The sequence below is a fragment of the Equus przewalskii genome, chromosome 3 (assembly GCF_037783145.1).
Source record: "Equus przewalskii isolate Varuska chromosome 3, EquPr2, whole genome shotgun sequence".
In the NCBI taxonomy this organism is placed as follows: Eukaryota; Metazoa; Chordata; class Mammalia; order Perissodactyla; family Equidae; genus Equus; species Equus przewalskii.
In genome coordinates, this window is record NC_091833.1 from 115,502,433 (window position 1) to 115,523,550 (window position 21,118).

Genomic DNA, 21,118 nt, shown 5'->3' on the forward strand with positions numbered 1-21,118 from the left:
GCATACACACATGTACACAAGCACACATGCACGCATGCACACCAAGGAGGGCAAACGGTGGTAAGGCCCATGTAGAGATGAAAGGAGGGTCACACGGTCGGGTGACTGGGTGGTCAGAGAAAGCCTCATGGAGGGGTTGACTTTACGCAGAGCTAAGTAACGAGGAAGCAGCTGTGTAGATACCAGAGGGAAGAGCCGTCCAGGCCACAAGAGCATCAGCTGACGCAAAGGCTGCGCCCCTGGAGGAAGCCAGATGAGTCTGAGGCACAGAAGGCAGGCTAGTATGGCCACAGCCTGGTCAGCTTGGGGAGGGAATACGGTGATCGACAGGGGGCAGAGGGTCCCCTTGGCAAGCCCTCCACCAGCCCCCTGCCAGTCCACTGCACACAGGTGCAGTTCTGCCCTCTCCAGAGCTATCAGACCAGCCGCCTGCATTCCAGCCCATTAGGTCCTACTTAGCCTGCAAAGTGTTAAATTACAAACTGTCAATACATAAAACTCAAAAAACTTTTGTGTAACAATGACTTCTGGGGGCCAGTCCAGTGGTGTAGTGGTTAAGTGCACGTGCTCTGCTTTGGTGGCTCGGAATTCATGCATTCAGATCCTGAGTGCGGACCTAAACACTGCTCATCAAGCCATGCTGTGGTGGCGTCCCACATACAAAATAGAGGAAGATTGGCACAGATGTTAGCTCAGGGCTAATCTTCCTCACCAAAAAGAAAAAAGGAATGATTTCTGGCTTCCTTTGCAAAACTGGAAGATCTGGTAACTCTGGAGCCACATCTGGGCAAGCAGCGGCAGGCAGGGTCAGAGGAGCAGCGTCCATGTGCATGGACCTATGTGCCCAGACTACGATGGTCCCATGGCAGAGACCGAGCACCAGCTGCCAGCTGCTCTCCTGTGTCCGGCCATCTCGGCCAGCTGCACTCTCCTCCAGCTCCTGCAGGCTTTGTCTGCGAACTCCCGTGAATTACAGGGGCAGGATGGAGCAAGGAATCAGAACGCACACGTGAGAACACATCTAGGACTGAGGGAGAAGACCTTCCCACCAGAGCACCTCTCAGGAAAGGCGAGCTGTCTGCTCATCCAGTCACCTGGGGCATCTTACGTGCCTAGTGCTCGAGCCAAGGGCAAAGGGCACCTTTCCAGAGGCCTCATAGGACACTGAGCCGCAGGGGGTCAAGTACAGCTTCACCGGGCATGGGACATGCTGGGAGAGCCCACAGGATCCAAGAGAGCCCTGAGGGACTCCACAGTGCCCCCAACAACCCTTTCCCAGTCACCTCCAGGATGATCCCTCAGCCCTCTGTCTGTAACCTACAGGGGCCACAAACCCTTTTGAAAATGTAATGAAGGTCAAGATTCCCTCCACTCCTCCTCCCCGCATGAACACAAGAACACACACACACAAAACATCACAAAGATCACTTCAGAGAAAGAGGCTCAGGCACGCGAGACACAAACTACAGGCCTAATTCCTCGTGCTAGAAACGTATACGCTCACACACATTTCCTCCTCTCTCCCCCACGTCTGCCTCTCTGGGGAACAGGGAGCTGGGCCCCTCTTCTATTTCCACTCTGCCACCAGCACCACGCCCAGCTGAATGGCGCCACGCCGTATCGGCCCACACGTCGCCCGCCTCATCTCTGCTCTCCGCTCTCCTCACCACCCCCCTGAACTCAGTGAGATCCCATCACATTGGTCACTGTTTTAACTCTTATTTCTTCTCCAGAAAGAAATGACAGTTAACGATGTCTCAGGCAAGAGGGGCTACGTTACAGTTTAAAAAGACGCTGTTAGGAAGCTGTGTTCAGGGTAAACAGTGTTACAGACTGAACATTTGTGTCTCCCCAGAACTCGTCGGTTAAAGCACTAAAGCCCAGGGTGGCTGTATTGGGTGCCGGGGCCCCTAGGGAAGGAATGAAGGTTAAATGAGGTCATCAGGGTGGGGCCCTGATTGACAGGATCGGTGTCCTCCTAAGAAGAGACTCCGAGCACAGAGGAGAGGCCATGTGAGGACACTCAAGGAGCTGGCCGCCTACAAGCCAGTAGGAGAGTCCTCACCAGGAACCCTGCCAGCAATGGGCCTCGGGCTTCTGGCCTCCAGAACGATGAGGAATCAATGTCTGTCGTTTAAGGCACCCAGTCCGTGGCATCTTGTCAGGGCAGCCTGAACTGACTAATACAACACAGATCAAGCACTTTCGTGCTATTTTAAATAAATCAGATTCAGGGCTCATGTGAGATTAGAAACATGGAACACACGAACGCCACTCCCACCCCCTCCTCACACTCTCCCAACACACACACCCTCCTTCAAAACAAAGCGCCGAGAATCTCTTCTAATCCCTTAGTCTGAAGGCACCTCCCTCTGGGTCTCTTACCCTGAGACACGGGTCTGTGGCGGGGATGGCCGTATCATTCTGATTTAGTTCAACCACACCAAAAGTGAAAGCAACAATGGATGACCCCTCTTAGCTGTTTCTAAGGAGCCTGAAGACGAGCTTTGACCATAGTCCCATCCCAGCTGAGCTTTATAGAGAAGACACGGCCAGTGAGGACAATCAGTGCCCAGAAGGCACCCTTTTGCAAAGCTCAGGGAACACAAGTCAGTTCTTCCTTGATCTCAAATTAAAGGAGTGAGATGGGCTGGGTCGTGAGATTTACTCCCAATTCTACTAGGAAAGTACTTACTGGACTCTAACTATGAAGAAAAGAGAAAATAAATACTTTTAATTCCTTAAATGCCCACTGATTAGTTTTTTGCAAAAGCAGAAGTGAGGTAGTCCTTGGAAAAGAAAGCCAAAGTAAGTAGAAACATGACACAGAAACCACCAAGAATATGTTGATGCTATGTATTAAACAAAAGGCAGAATTCAGCACATATAATAGAATTATGAAGAAAAACCTAAAAACTCAGAACTCTCAACTCACTAAAGTTAGAAAGTAAAAAAGGTGCAGAGTCCGAGCCGCACATTCTGTCCACATTGGGGGGTGGTGAAGGACTGACAAGGAAGCCAAGCTAACTCTCAGCATTTTTAAAGCTGTAAATATCATAAACCCAGACAGTTCCCTATCATCCTACATAAATGGGAGTCTGGATGTTTTTTATTTAGGCTAGTGGGGGAAATAAGGACACGGGGTTAATATTATCAGACTATTTAATAAATCTACCAATGGATCCATTAACATGATTAAATCTTAAATGTGTGCAATGCTAGTTGGGGACAATCGTAGCTTCCACATAGATTGGTGCCAGGATCTTAATTCTCTCTTCACACATCAGCTACAGTATCAACAAAACGTGAACTAAATCACCAAAAATCATACTGTATTGGTCTGTTAAATACTAGGGATTGTCTCCTTGAAAGAAGAAACAGGAGTTTGAGAGTCATTCTGCGGCCCCAGCCACATGGAGTCGGGATTGCTTCTCTGTTCAACTAAAAGTTTGACATTTCGGAGAAGCTGTATGAGTTCAGGATTTTCTCTCTGCAGCCAGCGGAGAAATTTGTCTGAGTCACAACATGGCCGGGATAAAGGGAGCTTTGCTGAAATCTCTCAAGTGCAAATGGGTCAAGAGTGAGCAGCAAGAATAAGAGGTAAGCTCGAAGGTCGGAATGTATTTAAACGATTAACTTCCTTCAGTAACTGTTCATTGAGTGTCTGCTGTATGCAAAGCACCAGCCAGGCAAAAAAACGTCTGAACCAAGGTCAATTTACAAGGTGGAGAAGGCTGCTCTTTTTAAAAGGAAACAGGAGAATCTTAGATACGACGTACTCGCTTATATGTACATCCAGACATACATATGTTTCTGTAGAACCTAATTTTATACAGGGACACTGGGAGAAGAAATAGCAGATGAGAAAAGAGACGAACCAGAGCAACGTCTGCCATGCCCAACATCTCCGCAGGAGCCCCGAGATTGTATGTTATTCTATTTCAGGGCAAAACTTAAAGAGAGCTGTCCCGGCTCTGATTACACATAATGTGCCCTGTGGAAGACACAGATAATACCTTCCACTGAACAACTTCCGATGGAGAGAACTAAAATTACACTCAGACACGACTGAGCTAGAAAATGACACAGGCAAGGCAGAGATCATGACCTTTTGGCATGAACCTTGTAATATCACAATAGTGTAGATTATGTGGGTTCCAAGATTCTTAATGGCCTGGATTGCTATTTGGTTTAAGGTGACTTCATTTCAGAACTAGGAGATGCCCATCCCACAGCAGCGACGGAACGCAGGTTAGCTGGGGGTCAGACTGCTCACCAGGGCAGCCGAGGTCACAGGTTCAACAAGCACGTCGGCGGCTGGCTTTGCACAGGGAAAATGTCCCCCTACGCACCAATCCATGCCTCCTCTCAGCCCACACACTGGGCAGGAAGAGACGTGCCAAACACGTCTGGTAAAGAGCTCGTATTCAGAACAGATAAAGAACTCTGGGAAGTCAATAATCAGAACAAAAACTCCAACAAAAATATGGGTAAAATATTTGAATAGACATTTCACCAAAGATGATACATGGGTGGCAAATTAGCACATTAAAAAAAGTTCAATGTCGTTAGTTACTAAGAAAATGCAAGTTAAAGCCACAATTACATAGCATTACGCACCTATTAAAATGGCCAAAATAAAAAGAACAAAACAAAGCAGAAACAGCAATACTAAGGCTGGTGAGAGTGCACACGAATGCATGAGACAGAGGAATCCCACTCCTGGGTATTTATCCAAGAGAAATCAAAACGTGTTCACACAAACACCTCTTTGCGAATGTCTGGAACAGCTTCATTGACAATCGCTCAAATCTGGAAGCAACCCAGTTGTCCTTCAATAGGCAAACGGTTAGCCTAACTGAGCTGCATTCACACACTGAACACTGCTCAGCCACGTGAAAGGAACAGGGCGCTGATGCTCGCTACATCAGGGACATCTCCAGCGCACGTGCTAAGTGAAAGAAGCCAGACCCCAAAGGCTGCGTACTATATGATTCCACTTATAGGATGTCCTGGTAAAGGACGGAAAACAGGTCAGTGGTTGCCAAGGGCACAAAGGGACAATTTGGAGTGATAGAAATGTTATACATCTTGATTGTGGTGAGAGTTACACACCTGCAAGTGTCTGTTATAACTCAAAGAACTGTATGCCAAAACGGGAATGTTACTGTATGTAATTTATACCGCTATAAAGCTGACTTTAAAAAAAGAATTTAGGGGGTTGGCCCTGTGGCCAAGTGGTTAAGTTCATGGGCTCCGCTTCAGCGGCCCAGGGTTTCACTGGTTCGGATCCTGGGCATGGACCCAGCACCACTCATCAGGCCATGCTGAGGCGGCGTCCCACATAGCAGAGCCAGAAGGACCTACAACTAGAATACACAACTATGTACTGGGGGGCTTTGGGGAGAAGAAAAAAAAACAAGGAAAATTGGCAACAGATGTTAGCTCAGGTGCCAATCTTTAAGGGAAAAAAAAGAATTTAACATCTGTACACCCATGTTCATAGTAGCCTTATTCACAATAGCCAAGAGGAAGAAACCCAAGTCTCCATCAATGGATAAATGGATAACAAGATGTTATATACACATAGAGTGGAATATTATTCAGCCCTGAAAAGGAAGGAAATTCTGACATAAGCTACAATGCAGACAAACCTTGAGAACATTATGCTGAGTGAAATAAGCCAATCACAAAAGAATAAATCCTGTACGATTCCACTTATTTGAGGTTCCTAGAGTTGTTAAAAATTCAAGACATAAAATAGGATGGTGGCTGTCAGGGGCTGGGGGCAGGGAATGGGGAGCTGTTGTTTAATGGGGACAGAGGCTCAGTTTTACAAGATGAAAAGAGCTCCGGAGATCACTGGTGGTGAAGGCTGCACAACAAAGTGAATGTGCTTAACGCTGCTAAATTGGACACTTAAAAATGGCTACAATGGTAAATTTTATGTTACGTATATTTTACCACAACTGAAAAAAAATTTTTTTTAAATGAAAGTGAAATAAAGACATTTCCAGAAAATCTTTTTTAAAAGGACCAGAAATCTTCGAGTCTGGCCTTCTCACTTTCAAGAGGAAGAAAGTGGGGATCCGGGGGGAGCCTGCTCCTGGTCTCATGGCAAAGTAAAGGCAGAGCCGGGCTGGCAATGCAGGTGTCCTGTCTCATCGCCTGGGAATCCCGTCTCCCGGCAGGATGCCTGCAGCCCCCACTGCACTCATCTCAGCGATAAATCCAGTTAGAAACAACCTGCAGTGAGGCACACATTTAAAATACATGCAGGGCACATATCAAGACAATCGGAAGAAGGCTTGGCCAAGGCTGGGTGGGAGGGCACGTGGAGACCTGTGGGGCTTGTATCGATCGAAGGCCTTCCCTGCATCTCTGGCAGCCCACGGTCGGGTGACGTGGGCTTTGTCTGTTTGTTTAGTTTATATATTTTGGCCATGAGCAGAACTCACCTTGTTCTTTTCCATTACACATCGTAATTCCATTTTCTATAACACCCTCTCCATCTGAGCTTGGTCTCTCTGAAGACAGTTTCTGTAAGATAAAAAGGATTAAGCTATTCTGACAATGGTCACACTGGCAATGGTATCACAGATCATTGAAAAGTTATCCCAAAGTGAAAGAAAGTGTGGGCCAAATTCACAACAATCCAGAGACAGTTAGGGCCCAACCATAACACAGACTAGCTGGTTGGCTTGTTACAAGAGCTTGAAAAACATCAAAAGAACAAAGGAAAAACTCACTGAGGTTATACTAACACATGGATAGTACCATACCTATTTCATTCAAATCACTTTTTCTCGTAAATAATTTTGAAAAAATATTAGGATTAAAAAAATATTTCCCTCACACCAAGCCACGTTATCCTTCCAGAAATAAATACCGTCGTCCATTTAATTTCCTTCCATCATTCACCAATAATTGGGCAAGTATCAAACATCTGCTCATAACAAATACACTCAGAATATACACATAAACATTGTAACATACACTCAGAATGCACACACAGAGAAACACTGTAACAATACACTCAGAATGCACACAGAAACACTAACACATACACTCAGAATGCACACATAGAGAAACACTATAATACATATACTCAGAATGCACAGAGAAACACTGTAACACATACACTCAGAATGCACACAGAGAAACACTAACACGTACACTCAAAATGCACACATAGAGAAACACTATAATACATACACTCAGAATGCACACAGAGAAACACTATAACACATATACTCAGAATGCACAGAGAAACACTGTAACACATACACTCAGAATGCACACAGAGAACCATTGTGACACACTCAGAATGCACACAGAGAAACACTGTAACACATACACTCAGAATGCACACAAACACTGTAACACATACACTCAGAATGCACACACAGAGAACCATTGTGACACACTCAGAATGCACACAGAGAAACACTGTAACACATACACTCAGAATGCACACAGAGAAACACTGTAACACATACACTCAGAATGCACACACAGAGAACCATTGTGACATACACTCAGAATGCACACACAGAGAAACACTGGAATCCTGGTAATTATTTCAGTCCTAACATCTGGATGTGAGGAGCATGATTAGGACTGAAAGCGAGTATCTGAACAAGAGAGTGTAGAGCTGGAATCCCCCCATTGCAACCAGAACACCTGTGGAGTCAGGGATATTACACCCCAGTGCCACAGAGATGGCCAGTCAGGAGGCAAACAAAACATCTGGACAATACCAGGACACAGGGGACACACACGCTCCTCTTGCAAGGAGAGGTCCAGGCAATGCTGGCCAGGCTGGCAGACAGAGACAGGTGCCTGCAGTCCTGTAGGGCAGGGGGCGGGGGCAAAGCCGCAGTGAAGGAATTATGGCCTTTACTGGAAACTGGTGTGTGCCAAGTTCCAGCAAGGAACGACCGAAAGCCAGGCTGCCCCAGCTCTCACGCCAGGGAGCACCCCTGGGACCCAGGCCAGGAGGTCCAGCCAGGCACTCACAGCACAGCCTGAGAAACCAAAGATAAGGAACGGTGAGGAGGGGCTCTGATGCCAGGCTCTTGGGATGGGAAGCAGGACCAACCTTCTGCGAAGCAATTTGCTAGGCAACATGAATCAAAACCTGTAAAAAGAATTCTATCCTTTGGTAATGAAGTAATCCAGCTTTCAGGAGTCTATTCTCAGGTGAAAGTCAGAGAAGCAGCAAAGACTTATGTGAAAGACGCCAAATACCATGTTATTTTAAACTGCCTAAAAAGAAAAAGAGCCAGACTGGGGTGGGGGAGGAGTAACACAAAAGATATTAGAGTCATACAAATTTGCTATTAGTCAGCTGATGAAAATGCCAAAATGCTTGTTATTTGTTATGAGTTTTCAAAACCTAGAAAATTGTTAATAATATATAGGTAGGTGAAAAAAAGCAGCACAAGAAATTCTATGCGTCAGATTATCTAAACTACAGAGAAACACGTGAATAGGAAAAAACTAAAGACATGCAGAGTGTCGAGAGGAGTGGCCTCATCTAGGCGGCTGACTCCTGAGAGACATTATTCCTCTTACTTCTGTTTCTCCCAACTGTCTCAATTTCCTACACTGAGCAGGTATTAGTTTTATAACCAGGACAAAAGGCAGCAAGGCCGCTATGTCACAATGTCAGAATGAGGGCTGTGAGGCTCCCCGCATGTGTCAGCTCAGAGCGGGCTGTAGATGGACTAACATTTAAATTGGTGGACTGTGTCTGAGTAAGCAGACTGAACTCCCTACTGCGTGTGGGCCTCACCCAATCAGTTGAGGATCTGAACAGAACTAAAAGAGCAGCCTCTGTGAGCAAGAGGGAATTCTTCGGAAGACTGCCTTCAGACTCCATCCGCACCAGCGACTCTCCTGGGTCTCCAGCGTGCAGGCCCACACTGCAGATTTCGGACTTGCCAGCATCCATAATCATAGGAACCAATTCCCTATAATAAATCTCTTCACATACATACATGTGTGTGTGTGTGTGTGTTATGTGCATATAGATATATGTACATGTATGTGTGTTTATATCTATATATACATATGTACATCATCTTATAATACATTTTATGTTTATATTTTATAACATATAAAATGTATATGCATACACACATATATTATACACACACACATCCCCCCCCACCCCATTGGTTCTGTTTCTCTGGAGAACCCTGACTAAAACAAAAACAGACAAAGAAGGATCTGTTTATCGGTGGAGGGTGCTAAACGGAGGACTGAGAAAGGTCCTAGCACACAGGCCGCCTACAGAACTGCGCGGCAGGAGGCCAGGGCTCTCCAGGGAAACGGGAACTCGCACGTCCAGACAAAGCACGAGCAGTGAGAGCTGGGCGTGTGGCATGACAGTGACGGGTTTATACACTTCTGGCAAGAAGGGCTCATCCCCGCACCCCCTCCCACCCCGCACTGCTGTGCTCTCATTGTGCCTTCCAACAAGCAAATGAGCACCAAGCAGAGGGGGACCAGTACCTGGGCTGCTGGGAATAAACCTTTGGGCAAGTATACTTATGCAGCGCCTGCTGTATTCCAGGAGTCCACAGACCTGGTGCAGATTTCAACTCTGCCATGTCACAGCAGGGGACCTTGAACACCTTCAATCCATTAGCCCATTCAAACCCCCTCCTGCATCTACAGCTGGGAATAATGAAACTAACATGCAGTCTGTACAAGGACAAACTCAAGCTTCGCACGCAGTAGGCCCTGAAAATGCACAGGAAGCAGGATTACATGCTTTTTTCTTTTTCTTTTTTCCAACTAGCAGTGCTAAAATTCTCAGAGAATGTTGTCGAAACTTTGAGGGAGGCCTAAGGTTACTATTCCCAGAAAGAAACAGGCCCCTTACCTTCTCCAGTTCTGCCTTGTGCACCGGGGAGCTGGACGGCGGGGGACATTCCGGGTCCGCGGGCCCACTGCAGCCGCTGTAGACTTCTCTGATCACCTGGAGTGAGTGCAGACACTTCTGAGTGCGCGCAGAGGCAGAGGCCCCGCATCAGGGACGCGCGCCCGAGGTGCACCGACAGGAGCTGCTGTGGTAGGAAACCCGTCGGATCGACGCACCCGGCTTTCAGCTCCAGGATGCCAGACGCTCATTTTCATTCACTCCCTCATCACTCATTCCTTCAGCACAGGTCTGTTCAGCCCGGGCACTGACACAGGTTCTGGGATACGGGGGGAACAGCACACACAACTGTCCTGCTCTCCTGGGGCTTCCATTCCAGCCAATGCAGATAGCACTGTAGACAAGGACCATCTCCCTTCAATGAAGGTAAGCAACGTAAGACAGCAGTAAGTGCTGCGAAGAACAAAAGGTGGCCTTTAACAAAAACGGGGTGGCTGATTTAGATCAAGAGAGCCCTTACTGGGATGACATTTAAGCTGCGAGCTGAAGAGCCAGAAGGACCCGGCCACACGAAGAACTGCTGGAAACAGTCCTAGGCAGGGGGAACCACTGGTGCAAAGGCCCTGTGGCGGATGTGAGGTGGGAAGGACAACCCAGAGTGCTGTGTGAAGCAGGAGATGGGGTAGGAGAGGCCAGCAGGAGCCAGGCCACATAGTGCCTTCAGGCCCAGCGAGGAGGCTGGATTTCACATAAGCGCAATGAGCAACCTCAAGAGCTCCTCAAGGACAGGAGTGACAGGAGTCACTTTCTGGAAGCAGCATAGCACAGAAGTCAGGAGGACAGGCTCCAGAGCCTGGCTGTCTGTGTTTTCATCCTGGCCGTAACTCTGGGCGTGTTAGTTAACGGCCCGTGCTGCAGTCCCCATGTGGAAGTGCAGAGGCAGCAGTCCCACCTTCTAACAGTAAACGCCTGAAGCAGCGCCTAAAACGCCCGAGCGCCCTGTCATCACAGCCGGCAGACGGCGCTCACTGCGGTGGGAAGACGCAGCGACACAGGAGTAAGAAAGAAGTACAGGAAAATGGGTTAGAGGCCACCGCTGCAGCGGTTCACATGAAAGACGGTGGCCGTGCAGGCTGGAGCGACCGCAGGGAGACAGAGAGAAGTGAACGGCTTCAGGACGGATTCCAGAGGAAGAAGCCACACGCCCTGCTGATGGACAAGATAGGGGCTTGAGAGAAACGGCCAACTCCAAGATGACTCCTGGGGCTCTGTCCTCAGTGACAGTGACGCTGCTGATTCAGATGCAGGAGACGGAGAGAGACAGGTCGGGTGGAAGAGAAGTGAGGTGGATAAGTTTGGAGGCAAGGGCAAATTTCCAGTCAGAGCTAGAAAAAACTAGAGAGTTCCTGGCAAAGAGCTGACGCTCACGGCATCACCAAGGATGGGGGAGTCGGTGGGCGGACGGCGAGACAGAGCAGATGGAGAGCCAAGAGGAAGACGCAGAGCCGGTCCGCACGGGAGTAGACTCAGAGGGGCGAGGCTGGTGAGAGTCTGAGCTGGAACGGACGGGGGAGCAGGCAGCACACCAGGAAAGCGCACGTCCAGGGAGAAGGGAGGAGGAGGTAGGGCTGGGAGGGCGTCCGACACATGAGGCTTCTGACAAGGTTCTTGTAAGGGAGGCGGAGAGTTTGGGGGGCAGGGACATGACTGGAGGGGACACCTAGGGAGGAGATGAGCAAAGGAAGACTTTTCAGATTTTCAGAGACAGCAGAGGGGACCGGGATCCAGAGAGGGCAGGGGAGGATGCAGAAACACACCTGGTGGTGGGAGTTTGCGAACGCTCCTGTCTGACCAACTCTATCTGCTCAGTGAACTGTGAGGCAAGAACAACTGTCACTAGCTCAAAGTTGTCACCTCTCTGTGCCTCAGTTTCCTCGCTAGCAAAGGACAGAGTGTGAAGATGATCTGTCTTGCTATTTAACTACAGTTAAGAGAAAATGAGACCCTACATGCAAAATGCCTCCGCCAGCATCTGGCATACGTACATTCAAAACCCGGCGGCCGCTAGCATCATGGACATTGTCACTACTGTGAGCCTCCTTATGACTTAATGCTGAGAGCTCAGAAAATGACCCGGCCTGGACTGAGAGGTGTGGGGATCGGCAGTGTGTCACTATCGATCCTCGGCACCACGCTGTTCACAGCCTCCCCTGCGCTCAGCCACCGTCCCTTCCATTGTCACTGAGCTCCTACAATGAGCTGGGCGTGGTTCTGCTGGCCGGGCATAAGCAGTAAACAAAACAGACAAGGTCCCCAGGTTGGTGCAACTTACATTCTTGCAATGGAAAAGTTAGCAGGCAAATCTTTCAAAATGTCTTCTATTCTTTTTGAAACGAAATTGTGCTTTGAGTTCAACCCAAGCGCCTTCTGGGCAGAAATGGCATGCCCCGGTCCCAGATATCTGTGCAGTAATTCTGCAACATGATCTCAGCAGACATATCCAAATGCTCTTGGCTTCCACTGGTCCCGGGATTCCAGCCAGAACCGACAGGAGACCAGGATAGTGTTTCCAGCCATTTTGCTGCTCAGCTGTTTTATGAAAAAACAATGGAGCGATGTCCACACTTGAGACTAAAACAGGATAAAAGGAAAGAAAAAACCCAGCGAGCTTGCCGCCATGTTTTTCTCGTTGTTGATTCTGAGGGGTGAAAGCACACCCAAAGGTGACATCCACTCACTGACCCCCGCCTTCCACGTCTGGAAGGGAGGGTGTCAGCTGCTCTCCCAGCTGCTCTGGCCTCGCTGCTTTCACGGTGGCTTCTTCTGTAACAGGTATGTAGGCCTCACCTCCCCAATGTGTTTATTCAATCTTCAGTTGGTGAGACAAATTTTTATTTAAGGACAAGATTTTGCCTTTTCTCTAGGGAAAGAGTATAATACAATGGAAAACTCCTGGGCTTTTGTGTCAAACAGAAATGGGGTTTAAACCCCAATTCAATGACATGCTACACATGTGAGGTGAGCAATGGAGACTTGGAGCCTGACTCGCTCCTCCAGGACGTGCACAAAAGGACGCCTAGGGGCACTGAGAAAACTCCAAGATGAAGCCAATGTGCAGCACCCAGCCCAGCACTTCTCCCAGAAGAGGCATTCAGGAACCTTGAGCTCTTTTCCGTGATTAGAGTGTTAAATAAATGGAAATAGGTTCAGTTATCCAGACAAAGCTGAAGTTCACAAGTCCTGCATTTCGCACTAAAAGCTGAGCCCCACAAGACACAACGGACAGACACCTCTCTCTGGCAAGAGGTTTACTCAGAAGACAGCTGTCTTTCTTCTCTCTCCTTTTTCTTTTGTTTTAAAGGGGGAAGGAGCCACAAAGCCCCTTGGCAGTCCTGCTCCAGTCGTCCCTACCAGCCACTCAGGTGTGGCCGCTGAACGCTGTCTTTCGGGGGAGGGGGTTTTTTTCTCATAGCTAAACAGGACTGTCCTCCAAAATTCTGCCCAGGTGACCAGAAAGCCTGCTCCGACCCTCACATGGGGTACATGGTGTGGCTGCGCCTCGACACGGCCAGAGACAGCATGCAGTCCTGTCAGACGCTGGTCACACGCATCATGTATTCACAGGTCTGTTCCTTCTATCAAGCTGTGCTCATTTTCATGGAAGGGGTCCCGCCTTGCTTATTTCAGTATTCCCAATGCCTAGCACATAACAGCAACTGAAGAGAGTTTGATTAAAGAAAAGGAGGGAATGAGGAAATAAACTGGACTAGAAATTTTCTATGGAGAAAAGAAAAGAATGAATGAAAAACAGAAGGAAAGAACCCAGGCAGTTACGTAAAATAAGTAAACCCTCATAAAGTCCCCAGTCCTCTGCACAGATTTCTGAAATCCTCAGGGGAAAAATTGTTTTTAGAAAAACAAGGGCAAGCAGACGAAAGCCGTGCCTGAGCACCAGCACCCACCCTCGCTGATCCCACATGCTGGGTCCTGGCCACCAGACCACCCCCTTCTCTCCTCCCTGTTCCAAATCCGGCTCCATTCTGCCAGCAAACAGAGGTTTGGGGAACCGAGTAATCGCTGAAGTGGCCCGATGCGGTCACCTGTCCGTGGAAGCTGACGCACGCGACCACCTTCCCTGAGAAGCCTTTCCCAATAAACCCACCCACACACCTGCAGGCTTAGAAGACTGTGCGGACAGACCGCGCAGCTCTATTCTCTATTCATCTCCCCCTGCTAGAACTTACATTCCTCGCGGAGAGTGTGGTGTCCCCACAGTGCTTACGAAAGAGATGGGCATTCGGCAGACCAGAGGAGACCCAGACATACCAGGGCCAGGCTGCGGGCTACTCATGGCACCCTGACACCACGAGATTATTTAAGTTCCCTGAACTGAACAATAATTATGTCCCGGCACAGAGGAAGGCAGTGTTGAGAAGAGCAATAAGCACAAGCCAGTCTTTACCTCCACGGTTTCTACCACCAGCCAGTTGGATTATTTCAGAAACTGATGGGGCAGGCCCGGTGGCGCAGTGGTTAAGTGCGCACGTTCCACTTCGGCGGCCCAGGGTTGGCTGGTTTGGATCCTAGGTGCGGACATGGCACCGGTTGGCAAGCCATGCTGTGGTAGGCGTCCCACGTATAAAGTAGAGGAAGATAGGCATGGATGTTAGCTCAGGGCCGGTCTTCCTCAGCAAAAAGAGGAGGACTGGCAGCAGTTAGCACAGGGCCAATCTTCCTCAAAAAAAAAAAAGAAAGAAAAAAAAGAAATGGTCTTTCTACTCCGATCTGTATGTATGGCCAAAGTGCCCCTGCAGATTAACTTAGAGGTAACAAATAAAGAGTTTATCACCCAAATTCTTTGAACAGCCACAAATGAGGTTTTTGCAATAATATGTTTGTTTTTAAAGTGCCATGTTCTATGAGAAGTTCAATATGTATTTAAGAGAATTGAAACCAAATTCAGAATCAGAAATCCTTCAAAAAACAAATTGTTATATGTTCTGTGGTATTTTTGTTTGCTTTCGACTTGAGCCCTCAACTCCAGAAACACAATCTCTGCACATTTTTTAAGGAAACCTGACCACTCTGCTTCTGGGAACGTTGGCTCGTGTCTTCTGACTGACCCCTGCAAACTGGCTCATGTTTTCAGGAGCTGTACACATTCTCACACACAAGCACACACACACACAGTCAGCTAATTTTGGCAAGAGCTGCTGGTAATGGAAGTTGCAGAGCAAAAGGAGAGGAACAAAGGCGGCAGCGACTCTTGACGAAGCATGTGTCTAGTCGTGTCCCGGCCAAACGGGCCTCATGCCTTTCATACCTGACCAAGGGTGTGCGTGACCGACAGAAAAGGTCTCTAATGGGTACATGAAAGCCGTGTTTCAAAATACTGAGAGTCTGGATAATAAGTTGAGGACAATATGGGATAAGAGGAGTTTATATTAACGAGAGACTTGGCGTTTGTTTCATGACACAATTCATGTTAGTTGTTAGAGTTTTTACAGAGACCCCTAAGGGATGACACTAATAAATCACTTATATTTCAACCGTTTCGTACAGTTCCAAGGGTGCATGTATGTGGCTTTTTCATTCTGCCTTTTTGATTAATTCTGATCAGTATTATTTCCATTTGATAGGTTAACGGGAAAGAGTTTGGTGATCTGAAATATCGTAATCAGTTAAAGGCATTCCTGGACTACACTCCAGATTCCCAGACCCTCCATCCGCTCTCCCCCACTCTCACAGGCTCTCATCCAGACGGATACGGCTTATTCCTTTCATGAGAGTTCTTTAATTTAAAAAAAACCTACTTCAATCATAAAGAGGTGGCCTTTACAAGTTGAAATAAAAAGCCATGATGACAGCATTGACTTATTTCACATAAAACTATGATTTCAAAGTTTTACATCATTTAGAAAAAATAGAACAAAGTTGGAAGACACATACTAGCTGAGCTTAAGACTATAAAGTTGCAGCAATTGAGACAATGTGCCTTCGATATGAGGGTCTAAAAACTGCCTAAAGAAACCAAACAAGGAGCCCAGAAAAGAACCCACATGCACGATCATCTGATTCCTACGGTGATGAAACAAATGACTGTCTACATGGAAGAAAATGAATCTTGACCCTACATCTCATCCTATACACGAAAGTCACTATGGATGAGTCAGAGACCTATGTGTGAAGACAGAGCCACAAAACTTCCAGAAGGAAACACAAGCACTATCTTGGTGACTTGAAATATGTTAAGACTTTTCGGGCAGAAGTCAAAAAGCAGTGACTACAGAAGCAAAGACTGAAATACTGGATTTTGGATTTAACAATTTCTGCTCACCAAAAGGCACCATGAAGGAGGATAATTTATATATTAATCAGAGAGTCATTCTTTAAGGCAAGAAATATGTAGAGAAAAAGGGACATTTCATATTCTTGAAAATGTTTTAACTACCATTAAGACATGACCATTTAACATTTGTATGTGGGGCCGGCCTGGTGGCATAGTGGTTAAGCTTATGCGCTCTGCTTCAGCGGCCCAGGGTTCTCAGGTTCGGATCTCAGATGCGGACCCAGCACCACTCATCCAGCTACGCTGTGGCAGCGCCCACATAAAAAGAAATTGAGGAAGACGGGCACAGACGTTAGCTCAGGGCCAATCTTCCTCACAAAAAAAATAAATTAATTAAATAAAATAAAATTTGTATGCAACAAATAACATAGTTTCAAAACATACTAAGCAAAAACTGACAGAAATAAAAAAAAAAATAGATAAATCCATAACCAAAGTGGTAGATATTCCCCCATCTCTCCCTTTGAATAAGTGATAAAACAAGCAAATTATAAAAGACGTAGAAGATTTGAACACAAGAAAGACTGTAACAAAAATAAACAGACTGGCACACCAAGCAACTGCAAAGTACACACCCTTTACCAGCAAAATGGGGCATTCACCAAAACTGACTGCACGCTGAGCAATAAATCAAGTCCACAAACTTCTGTGCTGTGAAATCAAGGAAATCTAGGACCACAGGGGAAGTGAGCTAGGAATGAACAACAAATAGATAACTTTTAAAAATCACTAAATATTTGGAAGGTAAGCAATACAGTCCCAAATAAATCATTAGGAAATCACAACAGAAATTAGAAAATGTTTTGAACTGAATGATAATAAAAACACAAAAGAATGTAACTTAGAGGATGCAGCTAAAACTGTGCTTAGAGGGGAATTTACACTTTTAAATGCGTATGTAAGAGAAAAGGTTAAAATCAATTATCTAAGTATACATTTCAAGAAGTGGGAATAATTACAGAAAATTAAGCCAAAAGAAAGTAGAAGGGAACGAGAGGAGAACTTCATACAATAAAAATAATAGAGAAAAAGCAATACAGACAAAACGTGCAGGGGGTTTTCTGGGGTTTTTTTTAAAGATTTTATTTTCCCTTTTTCTCCCCAAAGCCCCCCAGTACATAGTTGTATATTTTCAGTTGTGGGTCCTTCTAGTTGTGGCGTGTGGGATGCCACCTCAGCATGGCCTGGTGAGCGGTGCCATGTCTGCACCCAGGATTCGAACTGGCGAAACCCCAGGCAGCTGAAGCGGAACACACAAACTTAACCACTAGACCATGGGGCTGGCCCCTAAAATTTGTTTTTTTGAGAGAATAAAATGGATAAACTTCTGGCAACACTGATGAAGAAGAAAAGACGGCACAGGGTATTTCAACTTTTGTTTTCTGAGGAAGATTAGCCCTGAGCTAACATCTGCCAATCCTCCTCTTTTTGCTGAGGAAGACTGGCTCTGAGCTAACATCCGTGCCCATCTTCCTCTACTTTATATGTGGGATGCCTACCACAGCATGGCTTTGCCAAGCGGTGCCATGTCTGCACCCGGGATCCGAACCCGCGAACCCCGGGCCGCCGAGAAGCGGAACGTGCGCACTTAACTGCTGCGCCACCAGGCCGGCCCCTCAACTTCTGATTACCATACAGAAAGGCACACAAGGCTATCACTCTCACCCTGATAAATAAAACAAAGTGCATAAGCTTAAAAAAAATCACAGCGTTTTTTAACTCATCAGAGCAGTGAGGATGCAAAGAAACTTAAATGAACTGAACTCCCACAAGTGAGGAGGCCTTCACAGAAAAGAAGTGCCCACAGCTGCCTCCTAACTGGCAGGATGGCGGGGGATGCCAGCTGAATCTCTAGCACCACACGTGGGCCAGCACATCGGTTTAGAACTCAAGGAACCTCAGTGAGAGTGAGTCCACACGCACGGCCCTCTCCTTTCCCTGCACCTGTCCTGAGTGCATGGGAACAGCCAGGAAGCACAGAGCCAAGGAAGCTGAGTTCAGGGACGTCCCCCCGAGACACAAAGGACTTGGCCCAAATGCAAAGCAGCTGCTCTGCAGAGGACGGCAGCAGAGCGGAGGGGATCCCCCCCGGGAGGTCCCGGCCTTTCAGAGGATAAGGCAGCCAACCTGCAAAAGCAAGAGACACGTCAGGGCAGGGGGATTTCTCCCAAGGCACAGAAAGCAGAGGCAAGAGTGCAGAGGACAGAGAACGGCCAAGCAAACCAACGAGCTGGCCGTCCAGCAGGCCAAAAAGTGAGCTGGCCCAGAAAGCTGGCCTCTTGTCTGTAGCACACCGAGATCTCCAGATTTTCACCACAGCGCAGACCCCAAGCTGTGCGGATGGCAAACTCCCGACCCAGCCCTCAGGTCCTCTGACGGCAGCAGTGAGGGGGATCAAAGTTAGGCCGTGGCACAGGCCGGCTCTGCCCAGCCACAGGGGAGACTGAGGCAGCTGGCCCACGAGCAGCATGACAGAGGAAGGGACACACCCTTTTCTGGAGGGAATCTGAGTTGCCTCAGGCCCTGGTGTTCTTTTCCACAAAGCGGGTGGCATATAACAGACACTCATGAGACCAATTCAACAGACACAGACCCAGAGATGATCCAATGTTAGAATTATCAGAGACTTTAAAACAACCACGATGGGAACGCTAAAATAGCTAACGAAAAAGGCAGACAACATGTGTGCAGAGATGGGGAGCTGCAGAAGAGACATAAAAACTATAACAAAAAGAAAAAGAAAAATGCCAGAAATGAGAAATGGGATACCATGAAAGAAGAATTGATTAGATGGGCTCACCAGTACCCTGGACACGGAGAAGGAAAGGACAGGTCAACGTGAGGACGGGTCAACTGAAAGTATTCACCCAAACTGAAGTCACAAAAGAATGAAGGAAAACAGAACAGAGAACCCACAGTCTATGGGAATACACCAAATGACCCAACATATATACATATGTACAAATGGAATTTCTAAAGGAGGAGAGAAAAATGAGGCAGAAAAATGTTTGAGGAGATAATGGCCAAAAAGATTGTAAAACTGATGAAAGACATCAACTCACAGAACAAAGAAGCTCGACAAACGCTGAGAGAGATAAAGACCAAGAAACCACACCAGACACATCAGAGCCAACCGCTGACAACCAGAGAGAAGCAGCACACCTTAACAGGAGCCATGAAAACACGACTCGGGAACACGACACCAGCAATGCTAACGTCTCCTCAACAGTGAAGGCGAAATAAAGACATTTCTAGACAGTCAAAGCTGAAAGGACTTATTTCCAGAAGGTCTGCTCTACAAGAAACAACTTATTAAAAATGTTTTAATCACTTCTGTAGGGTGAAGGGAAATGACCGTGCCTGGAGGCCGGATCTTCAGGGAGGAACGGAGAGCACCAGGCAGGGCCAGTGTCTGGGTGGATACGAAAGACCTTCCTTAAAACACACACGGGACTCGGGTTCTACAGGGAGGACGCACGCAGTAAACTTGCTGAGGATTCCTCCTGGAGGACGCTGGCGAAACCACGATGATACTTTCACAGCACATTAAAATCACCTTGAAAGCTCTCCTCCACTGTATTCACTAAAGCTGCTTGAAACCACGAGATGCTGTCAAACCCCTACTCTGTGACCCCCTGCAGGGAGTGGGGAAAGAGCAGGAAAAAGGTGGACGGAGTTTATCAAGGTCAGCACCAGGGGAAACTGGTGTCTTGCAGCATACAGCCAATTTCCCTTAAACGCTCCCCGCGGCACAAACTCAGAGAGCTGTTTTCGGATGTTTACTAATTCATTTTGCAATAGGGGTTACGGCAGACAACCCGCCATGCCGTTTCTTCTCTGCGGGCACACAGGAGGATGAGTCCTAGCCTCCCGAGGTCTGGACAAAGGCAATGGGAAGACGTGATGCCAACACTTGCAGCTCTGGCCCCTAAGAACATCCTGCTGTCGTCCTGATTTCCAAAACGTCTTCAGCAGGAAGTTGCAAGTTTACTGAGATGCAGAAGCAGCAGCGTAGTAATAACAGGACAAAAGCAGCAACAGTAACAGCAGCTCACGCTGACACGTGTGCTCACTACACACAGGGGCTGCTCCACACGCTTACAGCTTAACTGAATATTACTGTATCTTCACAACAACTCCAGAAAGCAGATACTATTATTAACCCCTCCATTTTACAGATGAGAAAACTGAGGCACAGGGAAGTTAAGTAGCTCATCCAAGACACACAGTCAAAAACTGGTGGGGCTGAGGTCAGAACCTAGGGTCCGACTCCAGTCTGTGCTCTAGCGATAGTTTCTCTACGCAGACCTGGCTCACGGCCTCCTCCTGGCTTGTTTATATTTATTACACTGAATTTCAGAAGCAATTATAAAAATCAAGTAAAACTTTACTCAAGATGGCTTTGGAAGGCCATTTCCCTTAACTGCCTGCGTGACCGCAGAGCCAGTCGGACGAGGTATCTTAAACCCTGCCTCTCCCGGGAGGCCATCCATCACCGGATAATGAGAGGCTGCACCAGAGTGGCACCCACTGAACCTGGCTCTGCCTCAGCCCACCGGGAGGCTCCTGAAAAAGAGGTCTCTGAGCAAAGAACGTGTACGAAAAGGGCAAAGGACAGAAACAGACGTTCACAGAAACAGCGATACAACTGTAGGCTCTTACACCCCATAAAAAGATACTCAGTGCCAGTCATAATAAGAGAAATGCAACTAAAACTAGACTAAGATACATTCTTCCCCCATCAGACTGGCAAAAACTCAGTTTGATGACACACTCTGCTGGCCAGACCATCGGGGAAAGACATCGATACACTGATGGAGGGAGTGCAAACTGGAAAACCTCTTCTGAAGAGTGACTTGGCCATACATCAAAACGACAGA

At 47.4% G+C, this 21,118-nt stretch overlaps 1 protein-coding gene across 9 annotated transcripts in view; it reads right to left on the reverse strand.

Annotated features, from left to right (window-relative positions):
* The window catches only part of AFAP1 (actin filament associated protein 1), a 160,843-nt gene that overhangs the window by 49,261 nt on the left and 90,464 nt on the right, over window positions 1-21,118 (reverse strand). For all 9 annotated transcript variants that reach the window (XR_011538357.1, XR_011538356.1, XR_011538354.1 and 6 more), the window contains exons 7-8: window positions 9,893-9,988; window positions 6,459-6,540 (exon numbers count right to left, since the gene is read on the reverse strand). Coding sequence is in view for 4 of the 9 variants with exons in the window: in XM_070613353.1 (XP_070469454.1) it covers window positions 6,459-6,540; window positions 9,893-9,988 (178 nt within the window). In the remaining 5 variants the exon portion in view is untranslated. The remainder of the gene's footprint in view (window positions 1-6,458; window positions 6,541-9,892; window positions 9,989-21,118) is intronic.